The sequence below is a fragment of the Trachypithecus francoisi genome, unplaced genomic scaffold (genome assembly GCF_009764315.1).
Source record: "Trachypithecus francoisi isolate TF-2019V2 unplaced genomic scaffold, Tfra_2.0 Lachesis_group2, whole genome shotgun sequence".
Lineage (NCBI taxonomy): Eukaryota > Metazoa > Chordata > Mammalia > Primates > Cercopithecidae > Trachypithecus > Trachypithecus francoisi.
The window spans coordinates 137,608,012-137,622,380 of record NW_022681465.1 but is presented as its reverse complement, the minus strand read 5'-3'; the positions used below and the strand labels follow the sequence as shown (position 1 = coordinate 137,622,380).

The following is a 14,369-nucleotide window of genomic DNA, read 5'->3' as shown; positions in this document are numbered from 1 at the left end:
TAAGAACAATGTATATGACAAAATAATAGCAGGGCCATTCCCTGTGCCACGCACTTGCCACACACAATCTTGTTAACCCCCCACCTCCCTTTCGAGGACATAGGCTCAGGGAGGTTAGGTCACTTGCCCAAGGTGACTTAGCTGCTACGTGGCAGGGATGAGGTTCAGGGCACTCTGGTTCAAAGTCTGTGCTTTAAATATTAATCTATACTGGCTCTTCATAATCAAAAAGCAAAAATAGCACATACACCCACAAAAACACTATACAACAAACTCAGGCACATATAAAACCAAACCAAACTAGAAAATATCAGCCCAAACTTGCCAAATATTAAGTACCATTATGTACCAGGCAAACAATAATTTTAATGATTAATGCATTTTAACAACCCCATGAGGAAACGGAGGCCCACTGAAGTGACGGGGGTGGACATGACCACATAATGAGGGGCAGGGCAAATGTCCAACCACGATTGCCTGAAGTCTGCAGTCTTTTCCCCACAGGAGGAGGGCTTCTGCAAAATAAAAAAGAAAGCTTTTATAATTATAATTATTTTCAACAACCAGAGTTTTAAAAAATGGACTGTGCATCCTCAGAGAGAAATGATATTCCTAGATTGATGGTTCCCAGCAAAGGCACTTAGTGTTCCCGCCCTGGTAGGGGCTGGATGAGGTATCCCCTACCCCTGATGGCCGAAGGGTGGTGAGTGCTAACAAGAGACTTGGCACAGTGTAGAGTCAGTCTGCAATCCAGAAACACAGACTTGGTGTTTTCAAGTCTGGATGCTGTGCAGAAGAGAGGCCTAGGCGACCCAGTCACCAGTGAACAAGACCACCTCTCGGAGTCCTACCCCAACTCACATTTCTTTCACATCCCCCTGTGGGGAGGAGATGCTGGCACCTGGCCTGGGCAGTGGGTCATGTCGACGTGGCAGCCCCTCTGCACACCCCAGGGACCGCCCATTCACCCAGGCCTTTCCTTTTTTTGAGAACTGGGAGCTTGCTGGCTGGGGCTATTCCCACCAACAGTGTTCCCGTCCAGGGATCTTAAAATAGCCCCTCTTGGCTGGGGCTCCGGAGTGAGCAGTGAGGCAGGCATTTGTGCAAATATGGGCCTGGGAGAAGGACTCCTACCAGGGAGGGAGAGGAGGGCGGCATGGCAAGAGAGCCAGGACCTCCCCAGGGGGCTGCACCCTCCTGGCCGCAGCCAGCAAAGGCGCCGGCTAGCCTCTTCCCATCTTCCCTGATCTTACTGGGTCCACTTGGGCAAGTTCTTAGACCCAATCCTTTGGGTCCCCCTGGCCTTGCCAACGCTCTAGGGTGGACCCACTGGATAGGCACCTTTGCATTCTTCTGCTGGTTCTAGCCGTGTCCCCACTTCATAATGCCCTTCCTCCCTAGGAACATACTAGAAGCATTCTTGAAGGGCCAACTCAAAACTCGTTTTAACTGTAGGAATGACGGTTGCAGCTAACATTAATGGGGTACTTACTTTTGCCAGGCACTGTGCTAAGCACTTTAACATGCATTATCTCATTTGATCCTCACAACAATCCACTGAGAGCCAAGTTATTATTATCCTCACTTTGCAGAAGAAACTAAGGCTCAGAGAAGTCAATTAACATTCCCAAGATGACACAGCGGTGAAGGGACAGGGCTGAAACTCAGGCCAGCCCATCTGTGGAGCCTGACCTCTGCCCTCCCAGCTGCACTCCTTCTCCACGTCCTTCTGCTCTGGCCTCCTCCTCTGTCCCAGCATGGCCTCCCTGTATTATAGTCAGTTTGATTCAATGTATCAATATTTTAGTTCACATACCAGGAATGCTGTTGGGTGCCCCACGACCCCCCGGGAGCTCTCGCATCCCCTTGATGACTTGGGCTTGGGCGTGGGTCTAGTGAGCACCCGAACCTACTGGGTTCAGGTTGTTTGAGGCCGTGGATCAAGGCTGAGGCCATCACAGACCGCGTTCAATGACCAGCTGACCAACTGGACATTCCCCCTCCACCCCTGGCTGCCGCCCCTCTCCTTACCCCACCGCAGGGAACAGTGTGTGCAGGAGTCAGACAAACTTGCTGTGAATCTTCTGTGACTGTGGGCAAGTGACTAACCACTCTGAGCCTCAGTTTCCCCATCTGTAATTCAGAATAAAACTAGAACCTCACCCAGTGTTATTTGGAGGATTTCATGAAGGATTTAGCTTAGGGCCTGGCAGTCAGTAAGTGGATATTAAGCAGCAGCTTTTATTGTTACTGTTATTTTCTGTAAATTAAGGTGTCCAGGTGCCAAATGCCTGAGGCCTGGCACACAGCAGCTGCTCAAAGTAAAGGCAATCACTCACTCAGCAGACAGAAGCCCCAACCTGACCCCTGGCCGGCTATGTCATTCCTGGCTGGCTCTGATGTCTCCTAGGCTCTGGTCCTCATCAACAAAAGGGTCACTCTGGAAGCCAGGCACAGGCGCAGGGCCCCACCCACTCGCCCCATCCCCTCATTCTCAGTCCTGGGCCGCTCCTGGAGAAAGAGGTGGCAGACTGCAAGTTCCCTCAGGGTCGGCACATTTTTCAGGGTTGGCTGGCTTTCTAGTGGCGCCACCTGCTGGTAAGTGCAGCACTGCTCCTGACGGGGCCTGCCGTAGAGGGCTCTGAGTGAGACATTGGTCACCCACTGCTCCTTCTCCTGTAGCTCATCTGCCCAGTCCTTCATTCACACATGATGGCCATCCTCTGCGTGTAAAGACCCAAGGACCCCAGCCTCGCTTGTGGGGTGGGAGCCCCGGAAGCCCAGTTCTTGCGCCTCCCTCTCAGGCTTGGCACTGAGTCCTGGGGCTGGGTACCACAAGCCTGCCTGGGTGCACACTCAGGACATCGAGAAGGGCAGATGACCCTCCAGGGGTTTCTAGAAACCAAGGCTGGAAGAAGGGGTCTCCCTCCTGGTCTCAGATGGCCAGGAATGGGAGAACCAATGACTGTTGCTGGGCTCATGCCTGACTCCTCACAGCATCTGCCAGGAGACCCCAAAGCTCCCCTCCCCACTGTGAAGGATCTGGGGCCCCCACAAGGACTGGCCTGGCTCTTTGGTCTCTGCCAGACCAGCAAGGAGGCCCAGCCTGGCCCGGAGCTGTTTGTATAAAGTCTGAGGGAAGAGCAATGAATGACTTAGGAGACGGAGTTCTGCTCCCAGCTCTGCACAAACGCACTGTGTGAGCTGGGGTAGGACCCTCCCTTACTCAAGTCTCCTTGTAGTGAAATGGGTGGGAGGAGGGGGCCAGATGATGGGTGAGGACCCATGTCGCTCAGACTGGGCTCGTGCTAAGATGCAGATTTTTGTGCCGCTACTTCAGCATCTCTGGGGCTGGGAGCCTGAAATCTCAAGTAGCAAGCTCTGCAGCTGGAGCCGGGGAAGCTGACAAGTAAGTCCTGGCTTGGGGAGGCAGAAGTGAAGGGTGTGTATTGCCAGCAGGTAAGGAGAATGTGTTGGTTTCAGCGGTCTCCCATACCCCAGGATCCATCTTTTAATTTGCCACTGTTCTGTGGATATGGGAGGGTCACCCCAGTTGCATGTCTGTGGGACCCCACTGCTAGCAACAGCAGAACGCGTGCAGAGAGCCAGCGCAGAACACAGCCAGGCCGCCCTGCCGCTGATGGGGCTGGGGCCGGGACAGCCTGCGGTGGGGGCGGGGCCCTTGTTGCCTGAGGAGGTATTTTCAGAGTCCCCCTCCCTCTGGAGTTTCCAACGATAGAATAGAGCCCTGTCTAGTATTTGACCAAATATGGTGGCATCTCTCATGCTCAAAGCCCCAGCCAGCGTCTCAGTTATGCTGTGGAAGCCTGCCCCGGAAAGATTAATCTTGTGACATTCAGGAGCGCCTCTCACCCTGCGTTCTTCCCCTCAGACGATTCCTGTAAATGGCCAAGACCGGCCCTCAGCACGACAGGGCCATCCTCAGTGTCTGTTCACAATGCCCCTCCTCTGTCCTCCTCACATTCCCTCCCGCCATTCCTACCTCCCTGGGTGGATGTGCCCGCTCACGTCAGGCTGGACTGTTCACTTGAGGTGAGAGACACTGGCCAGAGGAGCTGGTCAGTTGAGCATGTGATTTCAGGACCTTTGTCCCTGGGGTCATCTGACCTCACAAACTTGTGGCCTGAGTCTTGGAGGCCTAGACCTCTCTCAGCAGCCAGGAGGGTGGGTCTGAGGGGGTTGAAGGGAGAGTCAGTAGAGAAATGAGAACCGTGCTACCTCTAATGCTAATTAGAACAGCTAGTATTTATAATCATCATTAGACAATTATTTTATAATAATCTCTATAATAAACAGCTGCTAAGTGTTTATTGAGCCCTTACTATGCGCCAGGTACTGTTGCCGGCTATTTAACACAGGTTATTTCCTTCATTCCTTATAGCAGCTTTAAGAGGGTGCCATGATTCTTCCCATTCTAGAGATGTGGGGACTGAGGCTCAGAAAGATTTCAGGAGGGAATGGGCCAGGCCACCTTCTATTTCTGGTACACCCACCATTTTACGGAGGAGGGAACTGTGGCTGACGGTGAAGCTCACATGTAGCCACACAGGCTCTGAGAGTGGAGACCACCCCAGGAGGGAGAGTGCTGTGTCAGGAAGGCCAGAACAATCAGCCATAAGTCCTCATGGATCTGAAACTTGGCCTTAGTGAGGGCATACAGCTTCAGAAATATGTTCACAGCAGGCTGAAATTGTGCAGAAAATATCCCAAGAAAAACAACATGGGGTGGTGGATAGAACCCTGGATGGGGACAGGGTGGAAATAGCAGCTCTGACACCTCTAACTCACTGTTAATAGTGACAAGTCCCTTTCTGGCTCCAGCCTCAGTTTCCCTGTGATCTAGAGGGGTTGGGCTTTGGTCTCCCAGGGCTGCTGAACTCACCTGGGGCCGGCAGAGGCTGAAGCGCCTGAGGCTGTTTCCCTGGGAGATGGGGCCTGTGTCCCGCTTCTGGCCAGCACAATTTGAGAACATTTGCTCTCCTGACCAACCAACGGCCCATCCCTCCTCCACCCTCAACCCCTTGCCATCCCCAAAGCAAACGAAGCTGATTGTCTTAGCTGGCCCTGTGGGTGCTGGCTGGGCGGCCGGCCGCAGGCCACAGGCGGAGGTGCCACCAGCCAGAGCCCCACCAGACACACAGGGCATTGTCCCTTGGTCAACAGCCCCTGGGCACCTCAGCCCAGCTCCTGGCCTGCCCCCACGCCCCTCACTGTCTGCCACTGCGCTAGGCTTAGCCAGCTGGGGGCCCAAGGCTCCCAGCTGATGACGAGCCCACCCACTCACTCCCCCAGCAGCCCCTAGTTGAGCTATAATTGCTTCGCTCCATCCTGTTGCTGCCATTTTCTCGGCGGCATCTGGGGTTCCGGGCGGGCAGCAGCTGCAGGCTGACCTTGCCGCTTGGCGGAATGGACTGGCCTCACAACCTGGTATGTAGAGCTTCCCTGCTGCACCCCCACCCCTTTTTAGAGCCCAAATATGTCAGTTTTTCTTTCCTATTGATTAATGGCTGCCTCTATTTGGTTTGGAATCTGCAGAGGCAACTTCTCTGTCTTCTCCCCCAGGACTAGAAAGAAACAGAGACTGGTTACTGTAGCCATGGCCAGCAGTGCAGGCTCCTGAATGGGGCTCAGCCGGGGCACACTGAAGCCTTTTCAGACCAGAGGTGTCTGGGGAGATCCCGGCAAACTCAGTCAGTGGGGTTTTTCCAAACAGACCTGGCTTCTGAGGTCCTGGCTGTGTGACCTTGGGCAAGTCCTTCTCTTTCTCAATGTCCCATCTGGAGAGTGAGGGAGGGGGACTTTGATTCTATTCTCTGTTCTCCGAGTGGAGAGCCAGAGTTTAAGAATGCCCTGTGAGAAACTCTGATGAGAGAGCCTATTGTTAGGGAGACATTTTTTTCTGCACTAGAATCTAGGACCAAAAAGGAAGAATTTAGCAACTGGCATCTCTGTTGCAGATTTGGTGCCAGCAACTACCTCTGCCAAGAGGGGCTCTGCTGCAACTTGTTTTCTAGGGTCAAGACTGGCTGGGTAGCCTGGATAAAGCAGGCATGGGCTAGGGCTGTGGGGTGTGAGCTGAGGCATACAGGGAACATAGGGCGCCTATCTCAATTTAGGAGGAGTCAGAGGTGCCTCCATCCTGGGAGCTCTGCCTCACACGCAGGCACTGTCCCTTCTCTCTCTGGATTCCTGGGGAGTCTGGGTTCTGCCGGGCCCGAGTCCTCTTCCTTGTGAGCCAAAGGCTTTCCTGATGCTGTGGTGCTGGGAGGGAGAAGTGGATGGCAATGGGTGGGGTGTGTATGTGTGAGGAGGGCTTGGGGGATGACCGGAAGAGGGAAGGCTCAGGGGAGGAGGGCAGTGCAGGTGGACAGGATGTCCTTAGCCCACAACTTGCCCATCTTCCCAACTTCATCTCATCCCCTCTTCCTCCCACCCACTCTTAATCAACATTCCATTCCATTCAGCAAAGTTTTTCTTTCTCTTTCTTTCTTTCTCTTTCTCCTCCCTCCCTCCCTCCCTTCCTTCCTTCCAGACGGAGTCTCACTCTGTTGCCCAGGCTGCAGTGCAGTGGTGCAATCTCTGTTCACTGCAAGCTCCGCCTCCCAGGTTCACACCATTCTCCTGCCTCAGCCTCCCGAGTAGCTGGGACTACAGGCACCCACCACTACGCCTGGCTAGTTTTTTTGTATTTTTAGTAGAGACAGGGTTTTACCGTGTTAGCCAGGATGGTCTCGATCTCCTGACCTTGTGATCCACCTGCCTCGGCCTCCCAAAGTGCTGGGATTACAGGCGTAAGCCACTGTGCCTAGCCTCAGCAAAGTTCTTAACCAGTTCAAACCTCCTCTCTTATCTTCCCCAACCCACCCCTCCCATACCTGTAATACTTCAACTCCCTCAGCCCATGCCTGCCATGCCTCACCTGACAAGTCCCTTACCCAGAAAAGTTTCCCAGGCCATTGTCCCTGCACAGCTAAGCAGGAGGCCCCACTCTTCTCCAGCCACACCCTGAACGGGCCCATCCTGGACTTGTCGTTAGTGAGACCTGAGTGTTTGTCTTCTTGTTCACTGTCTTCCTTCTCAGACATAAATGACAGAAGGGCAGCGATGGGGACAGCCATTCATTTACTCAGCGAGTGTTCACTGAATGTGCTATGCAGACACGGGGGATATGACAGTGTGTGGAAACAGACACACGCCCTCACGGAGTCCATGCTGAGTTGGGGGCAGACACATAAAAGAATCGTACATACAAACTATAAGACTGAAGTCATGCAAGAGGCGTGTGGGTTATGAGAGCCCAAGAAAGTCCAGAGACATCCCTAAGAAAGCAGTGCTAAAGCTGACACACGAGGGGTGGGAAGGTGTCCAGGAGGTGAAGAGGCAGAATGCTGCAGGCAGAGGCTGTGCAAAGTCCGTGTGGCAGGAGGGAACATGCTGAGAGTAAGACTGAGAGAAGACCAGAGGCTGGAGCACACACGAGAGAGGAAACGGGGTAATTTGAGGAGGGAGAGCTGGGGGATGGTGGGCAGAGTCAGACTTGAGCCTGGGAGACCCCTAAGAGCAATGGGAAAGGACCATGGATCCCAAGTCTTGGCCCAGAAAGAGACTTGGCTCTCCCACCTTTGACCTGTGGCTTTCCTCCCCAGCTGTTCCTTCTTACCATTTCCATCTTCCTGGGGCTGGGCCAGCCCAGGAGCCCTAAAAGCAAGAGGAAGGGGCAAGGGCGGTCTGGGCCGCTGGCCCCTGGCCCTCACCAGGTGCCACTGGACCTGGTGTCACGGGTGAAACCGTACGCCCGCATGGAAGAGTATGAGAGGAACATCGAGGAGATGGTGGCCCAGCTGAGGAACAGCTCGGAGCTGGCCAAGAGGAAGTGTGAGGTCAACTTGCAGCTTTGGATGTCCAACAAGAGAAGCCTGTCTCCCTGGGGTTACAGGTAGGCTGGGCAGTGGTGGCAAGCTGTCTTTGTGGGGCGGGGGCCTTTCCCACGTCCCAGTCATTGTAATGGTTAAGATCTCAGATTCAGAGGTCTGGGTGCTTGGGTTCGGATCCTAGCTTTGCCTCTTACTCGCCTGCGAGGCTTTGGGCAAATGGATTAGCCTTTCTGGGCCTCAGTTTCCTCGATGTAAATGGAGGCAATAGTGGTACCTACTTCAGAGTCTTATTAAATGAGAAATCCATGCAGAGCACTGCCCTTATTGTTCTTCGAGTCTCCGTGGAAGTGCCTGCGAGGCTTTCCCCAGATGTCACTTCCTCTGCTCTGTGGGCCTCTGACGCCCTTCTCAGGTGTGGCACTTCCATGCATGTTCCCGTCTGTGTCTCATGCTGGACCTGGGCCTTCCCAGTGCCAGCATCAGAATCACCTAGGGATTCCCACGCCCAATCCAAACCTCCAGCAGCGAGGCCCAGAAAGTACTATTTCTTATAGCTCCACGTGGTCAGGGCGCACAGCAGGCTGTGATGTGGGAATCAAGACCCGCTGCCCTGGATAACGATGGCAGCAGTGTCCTCTCTTGGTTGTAGCTCCGCTTCCTCGCTCAGTGCCTAACCCACAGAAAGGACCACAGATGAAGGAATGGGTTGACCCTGAGGTCCTCACTCACAAACCCAGGCCAGAGATTTTTCAGCCACATGACATACACCCTGAGACTTTAGAATAGTACTGTTCATCAGAACTTTCTGTGATGATGTAAAGCCAGTACGGTAGCCACGAGCCTCATGCGGCTACTGAGTACTTGACATGTGGCTACTGTGACTGAGGGATTAACTTTGATTTTTTTATTTTTTGTTTGAGACAGGGTCTCACTCTGTCACCCAGGCTGGAGTACAGTGGCATGGTCTCAGCTCACTGCAGCCTCTGCCTCCTGGGCTCAGGCAATCTTTCCACCTCAGCCTCCCAAGTAGCTGGGACCACACGCATGCACCACCATACCTGGCTAATTTTTTTACTTTTTGTAGAGATAGGATCTCACTATGTTGCCCAGGCTGGTCTCACACTCCTAAGCTCAAGCAATCCACCTGCCTTGGCCTCCCAAAGTGCTGAGATTACAGGCGTGAGCCACCATGCTCAGCCTGATTAATTTGACACATGAAACTAGTGGCTACTGCATTGAACAGTGCAGCTCCAGAATGTGACCATTGGAAGGGTCGGTAAAGATCCTCCAGAACGGAGCTTTTCACATCTGACTCTGCCCATGAATCACTCAGGGATCTGATAAAAATAATGCAGCTTCAGATTTAGGAGATTCTGCATTTCTAGCAAGCTCCCAAGCATAAGGTGATGGTAATGCTCTATGTCCACAGGTCCAGTTCACCCACTTCCTTGTCCCGTATTTAGCAGATGGGGAAACCGAGGTGCAGAAAAGGACAGGTCACAAAGCAAGTCCCTGTATGTGAGGCTCCATGAGAGCACCAGGAGGGAACTTGCCTGCTTTGTTCATCAATGAACACCTAAAATCTAGGACAGAACTGCTCATGTGGTGAGCATGTAAGTGTTGAATAAATGGAGATGAAGTCAGAATAGAACCCAGACCTCCTGATTCTTTGCCAGTGGAAATTAGGCATCAATAAAAATAATGCACGTTTTATTTCCGTGGATTAAGTTTCCCAACAATATAAACACAGTGGGGGTGGGGCAGGCAGAGGGAGGCCTTAGGCTACTTCACGATCCCCACAGCATAACCTAGCACTGGGGTGGGCATCTGGCTGCGTGAAAGAAGGAAGCTGGGTGACTGGTGACCTTGAAGCTGGATAACCTTGGGGCTCTCAACTTGCCTTCCATGATCTTCAGTTTCCTCACGTGGAACACAGAGTTGATTACTGCCTTTCCTGCAGCCCAACACAGTCTTGCTGTGGAAATTAAAACTTTGACTAGGAAAGGCAGGGCCGTGGGGTATGGGTGCTGACTGGCCCTTTCCTGATCACCTTCCGCTCTGCTCTTTCTCCTGCTCCCTACAGCATCAACCACGACCCCAGCCGTATTCCTGCAGACCTGCCGGAGGCACGGTGCCTGTGTCTGGGCTGTGTGAACCCCTTCACCATGCAGGAGGACCGCAGCATGGTAAGCGTGCCAGTGTTCAGCCAGGTGCCTGTGCGCCGCCGCCTCTGCCCGCCACCGCCCCGCACAGGGCCTTGCCGCCAGCGTGCGGTCATGGAGACCATCGCCGTGGGCTGCACCTGCATCTTCTGAAGCACCTGGCCCAGAAGCCAGGCCAGCAGCCTGAGACCATCCTCCCTGCACCTTTGTGCCAAGAAAGGCCTATGAAAAGTAAACACTGACTTTTGAAAGCAAGACTTTGGGTTTGCTTCTTGTGGCTTCGAAGTCAAAACCAGGGTCAGAGTAGGAGGTTCCTGGGAGGTAGATTTCAGATTAATATAAAGGAGGATTTTTTCCTCACTCTGAATTCTCCAAGGTTCTGAGTTTCATCACTCTGAGTTCTGAGGTGGCCCATTAGAAAATAATGTGGTCACCTCTACCACTTAGGGCCATCATGTGTTTCCTTTATTTATTTTGAGACAGGGTCTCACTCTGTCACCCAGGGTGGAAGTGGCCCAGTCACAGCTTACTGCAGCATCAGCCTCCCTGGGCTCAAGGGATACTCCCACCTCAGCCTCTCAAGTAGCTGGGACTACAGGTGTGTGCCACGCCACCAAGCTAATTTTTGTCCTGTTTGTAGAGACAGGGTTTCACCATGTTGCCTAGGCTGACCTTCAACTCCCGGGCCTCTTTGCAGATCAGACTTCTGCCCGCCTCAGCCTCCCAAAGTGTTGGGATTACAGGTGTGAGCCACCCGCCCGGCCCATGTATTTCCTTTAATTTGGGTTTATAAGTCTGTATTTCAACCATGTTAATGTGACTTGGTTGCTATAACCAATATAGGAGTTAACAAGAGCTAACTCTACCCACTTAAGGGTCACTGGAAACAAGCTCCTTTGAAGCAGGGAGCTCCCCATCTCTGAAAGTGTCAAGTTAAAGCCAAGCTTCTCAAAGGTATTATGGAGCAGACGCCTGCTCTGGTTGGAGGAGACGATCTAAAGTATTTTTCAGCTCTGAGATTTCTCTGCAGATCAGACTTAGACCCAAAGAAAGGCTTCCAGGTTGCCAAAGAGCAGGTGCTTTTCACCTGGGATTGTGCATCCTTGAAATTTTTATGTATGTACTTTTTTGGAGCTGAGGAGTCCTGGTTTTGAACAGACACTCTTACGTTGAGAAGTGTCATCATTCTTTCCTCCAGCCCTGTCCAAATCTCCTGGGAGCATCAGAATCTCCTGGAGGGGTTGTTAAAACAGCTTGCGGGGCCCCACATCTAGAGTTTCTGATTCAGGTGGAGGCTGATACTTTGCATTTTTTTTTGCAGTGTTTTTCTTGCATTTCTAATATATAAATGGTGGTTCCCAGGTGATGCTGGTGCTGCTGGTCTGGACACTGGCTTATATCAAGATACTCTGCTGATCAAAAATGGCAGTGTGCTGGCTTACTCCTGTCATACCAGCAGTTCGGGAAGCTGAGGCAGGCAGATTTCTTGAGTCTCAGGAATTTGAGACCAGTCTGGGAAACATGGCAAAACCTCGTCTCTATAAAAAAATACAAAAATTAGCCGAGCATGGTGGCACGCGCCTGTAGTCCCAGCTGTTCGAGAGGCTGAGGTGGAAGGATCACTTGAGCCTAGGGAGGTTGAGGCTGCAGTTAACCATGACTGTGCCACTGCACTCCACCCTAGGTGACAGAGTGAGACTGTTAAAAAAAAAAAAAAAAAAAAGCCAAAAACAGCAGTGTGGACTGATATATGCTAAAGTCCGTGCTGTGCTGACTCGTGACCCCTGGATGCAATTCCCCACTTCTCCCTTTGCCCCCAGCAACTCAATCTTCCCCCTGGGCCCTCTAACCCCTGCAGCAAATCCCAAATCAGCTGTTGTAGGGTCTAAAAATACCTTCTCTCCCACAAGACAGCTGAGGGGCTCAGACTATATTCTGAGGGTAAGAATAGCTAGCACTTTAGAGTTAACTTTAATAAAAGGGCCAATGGCCCAGGACAGGAATACCTGGCTTGGCTGCTCTAACTTTAGTGCTTAAAGCAGTTTTAGCTCTGAATGTCTTAAGGGTCTAATTCATGAAAGGCCAATGATTAGGTATGTGCCTGCCTGGGGTGGTAAGTAACTTACCTTTTTTGGTATTGTTCTAGAGTGGATACTGGTTAAAATTACCCCGGGAAGCTTCGGCTGGGTTCCAGACACATGGAAAACAGACTTCCTGTGCCAGTGCATGCTGATCCCTTCAGCAGCCGCTTCTCCACCCTTGGGGCTGCTCTCCAGGTCTTAAGACTTCAGCCCCACACGAAGGGCCCACAGTTTCCAAGCCCTTTCTGTGGGGTGAGGGTGTGGGAAGAATTGAGCTGCAGGAGGGTTGCTTGTAGTCCTGGGAGACCCTAGGTGCTCTGGGGCATAGGGGCTGGTGGGGAAACCCCTCATTGTGGTAGGAGGGGGGTGTCTTACTTCTACCCAAGCATCAGGAGCCCCCAGATGCTCCATAAACACCAGCTAGCTTCATACGGATGATGCCTTTTCCTCCTTCTGGGCTTTAGATTCCTCATCTGTGAAATGAACAAATGGGATTTGGGGATCTCCAGGGTCTTTTCCAGGCTTACCATTCTGTGACTCAGAAGCTTGGCCTTGGTGGCTGGGCTGGCCACTGCCGGAGCTCCGAGTCCCAGCTGGCTCTTTCCATGCTCCCAGTTTAAAGGCAGCAGCAGGAAGCTCAGATCCGTTGGAGAGCTGGCTCTACACAGCACCCTGGAACTTCCTTTGGTCTGAGTCTAAGTGTGTTTCATGTTTGCCTCCTTTAGCGAGAAGCTCGCACTCCACAAGACAGGGGCCTTATCCCTTGCTCAGCGCTTCACCTCCAGCACCTGGCAGTGTCCAGTGTGCACAGGGGCGCGGTGTTTGAATGAGTGCCTCTAGGGGGAGCCCAAGATCTGCCTCCTGCTAATAGCCTTCATAGGTGGGTCAGAGCAAAGAATTCCTTACCAACCTCCCTGGTTCGCCACTGCCAATCACCCACCACCATTCTACCCTCTACAGCTGCCCCTTATCCCCCAAAGTCCTGAAATTTTGCTTGGGTCACCTGCTCCAGGAGGCAGAGTTCCCATGAAGGATATTATACGTCTACTGTGCTGCATCCAGGACTGAGGATGTGTGGCCCTTTTCCTGTTTTGTTTGGCTGTCTTTGCAAATGCTCTCTTCTTCCAGGGGTCCATGAGCTGCTGGGGGCTTATGTCCAGGCCTGAGAAGGCTGGGGTGAGCCCTGGGGCAAAGGCTTCCTGTTGGTTCTCATTTCTGGAATCTGTTCTTTCCTCCCTGCCTCCAAGGAATCAGGTTTGGGCTTGGGGAGGCAGGGAGTGTGGGCATTTTGGCTGGCTTTGGTTCTGAGCTGTTTGGGCCTACTCAGGTAAAGGAGGTTTCTGAAGGACATAGCCAGTTCCAATGCAGTCATGATTGGCCATGGAGCCAAAGCCCAGCCAAGGACTGAGGATCGAATGTTAACTGCCTTGGTTTGTGTCTTCTGTGCACATATTCTCTGTAGGGATGCAAGGGAGGGGGTGGTTATCAGGGATAAGTTTTGTATTGTCCAGTGCTGGGTCAGTATCAATCATTAATTACACCATGACAGCGCATGCCATCCTCATTTCAAACAGACCATGAAAAGATACCATTACACACTTCGATTTCACTGGACTTGAGAGCCCCATTTGCATGTGGCTGACATTGTGCCTCTCTCTCTCCAGTACCCTTTCCCCCTTTGACCTTGAAGTTTGGATGAGACCACTTCTGCTCCAGGGATAGGACCTGACTGCTCTAAGCCAATCAGCTTAATCTCACACCCTCCCTGCCTGCACCATAGTTACTGGTCTCGTATCTGAATCCCAAGCCAATTAGCATGTGGCATTCCCTTGACCACAGGAATTGGTTCAGGGGTGGTCCAACTGGCCGAGCCCCAAATCTGGTTCATTGCTTACGAGAGAAGACTTTCTCTTCCTGGGAGCTGTTGGCGGCCATCTTTGACCACGAGAGAAATCATGGAACTGTGAGATTGCACGGTGCTCTATGCCTAGACTTTAAAGCCATGATAACTAACAAAAACTTTTTATTGCTTAAGTCAATGTTTTCAACTTCTTCATCAAAAGTCCTCTTACTTGGCTGGGGGCGGTGGCTCACATCTATAATCCCAGCACTTTGGGAGGCCAGGGGCAGGTGGATCACCAAGGCTAGGAGTTTAAGACCAGCCCAGCCAACATGACGAAACCCCATCTCTACTAAAAATACAAAAAACTAGCCAGGCGTGGTGGCAGGTG

At 52.3% G+C, this 14,369-nt stretch overlaps 1 protein-coding gene and 2 long non-coding RNA genes across 3 annotated transcripts; 1 reads left to right on the top strand and 2 right to left on the bottom strand.

Moving 5' to 3' along the window:
- Positions 1–348: 348 nt before the first annotated feature.
- On the bottom strand, positions 349–1,031 carry LOC117065584. The gene is made up of 2 exons (XR_004429980.1): positions 862–1,031; positions 349–515 (listed from the first exon to the last, which is right to left on the bottom strand). It is a non-coding gene; the product is annotated as an uncharacterized LOC117065584 (long non-coding RNA).
- A 4,257-nt stretch (positions 1,032–5,288) lies between these two features.
- On the top strand, positions 5,289–10,312 carry IL17B (interleukin 17B). The gene is made up of 3 exons (XM_033180531.1): positions 5,289–5,448; positions 7,668–7,957; positions 9,979–10,312. Exons 1-3 carry the CDS (start codon positions 5,428–5,430, stop codon positions 10,208–10,210), a joined length of 543 nt encoding a protein of 180 aa, XP_033036422.1. The 5' UTR covers positions 5,289–5,427; the 3' UTR covers positions 10,211–10,312.
- On the bottom strand, positions 9,585–14,314 carry LOC117065583. The gene is made up of 2 exons (XR_004429979.1): positions 12,184–14,314; positions 9,585–9,870 (listed from the first exon to the last, which is right to left on the bottom strand). It is a non-coding gene; the product is annotated as an uncharacterized LOC117065583 (long non-coding RNA).
- Positions 14,315–14,369: the final 55 nt, after the last annotated feature.

Excerpts from the sequence above, each read along its gene's own strand:
- IL17B (XM_033180531.1), top strand. The coding sequence starts at position 5,428 with ATGGACTGGCCTCACAACCTG. Across the intron at positions 5,449-7,667 it reads TGGACTGGCCTCACAACCTG|CTGTTCCTTCTTACCATTTC; the intron begins GTATGTAGAGCT and ends TTTCCTCCCCAG. Across the intron at positions 7,958-9,978 it reads CTGTCTCCCTGGGGTTACAG|CATCAACCACGACCCCAGCC; the intron begins GTAGGCTGGGCA and ends TGCTCCCTACAG.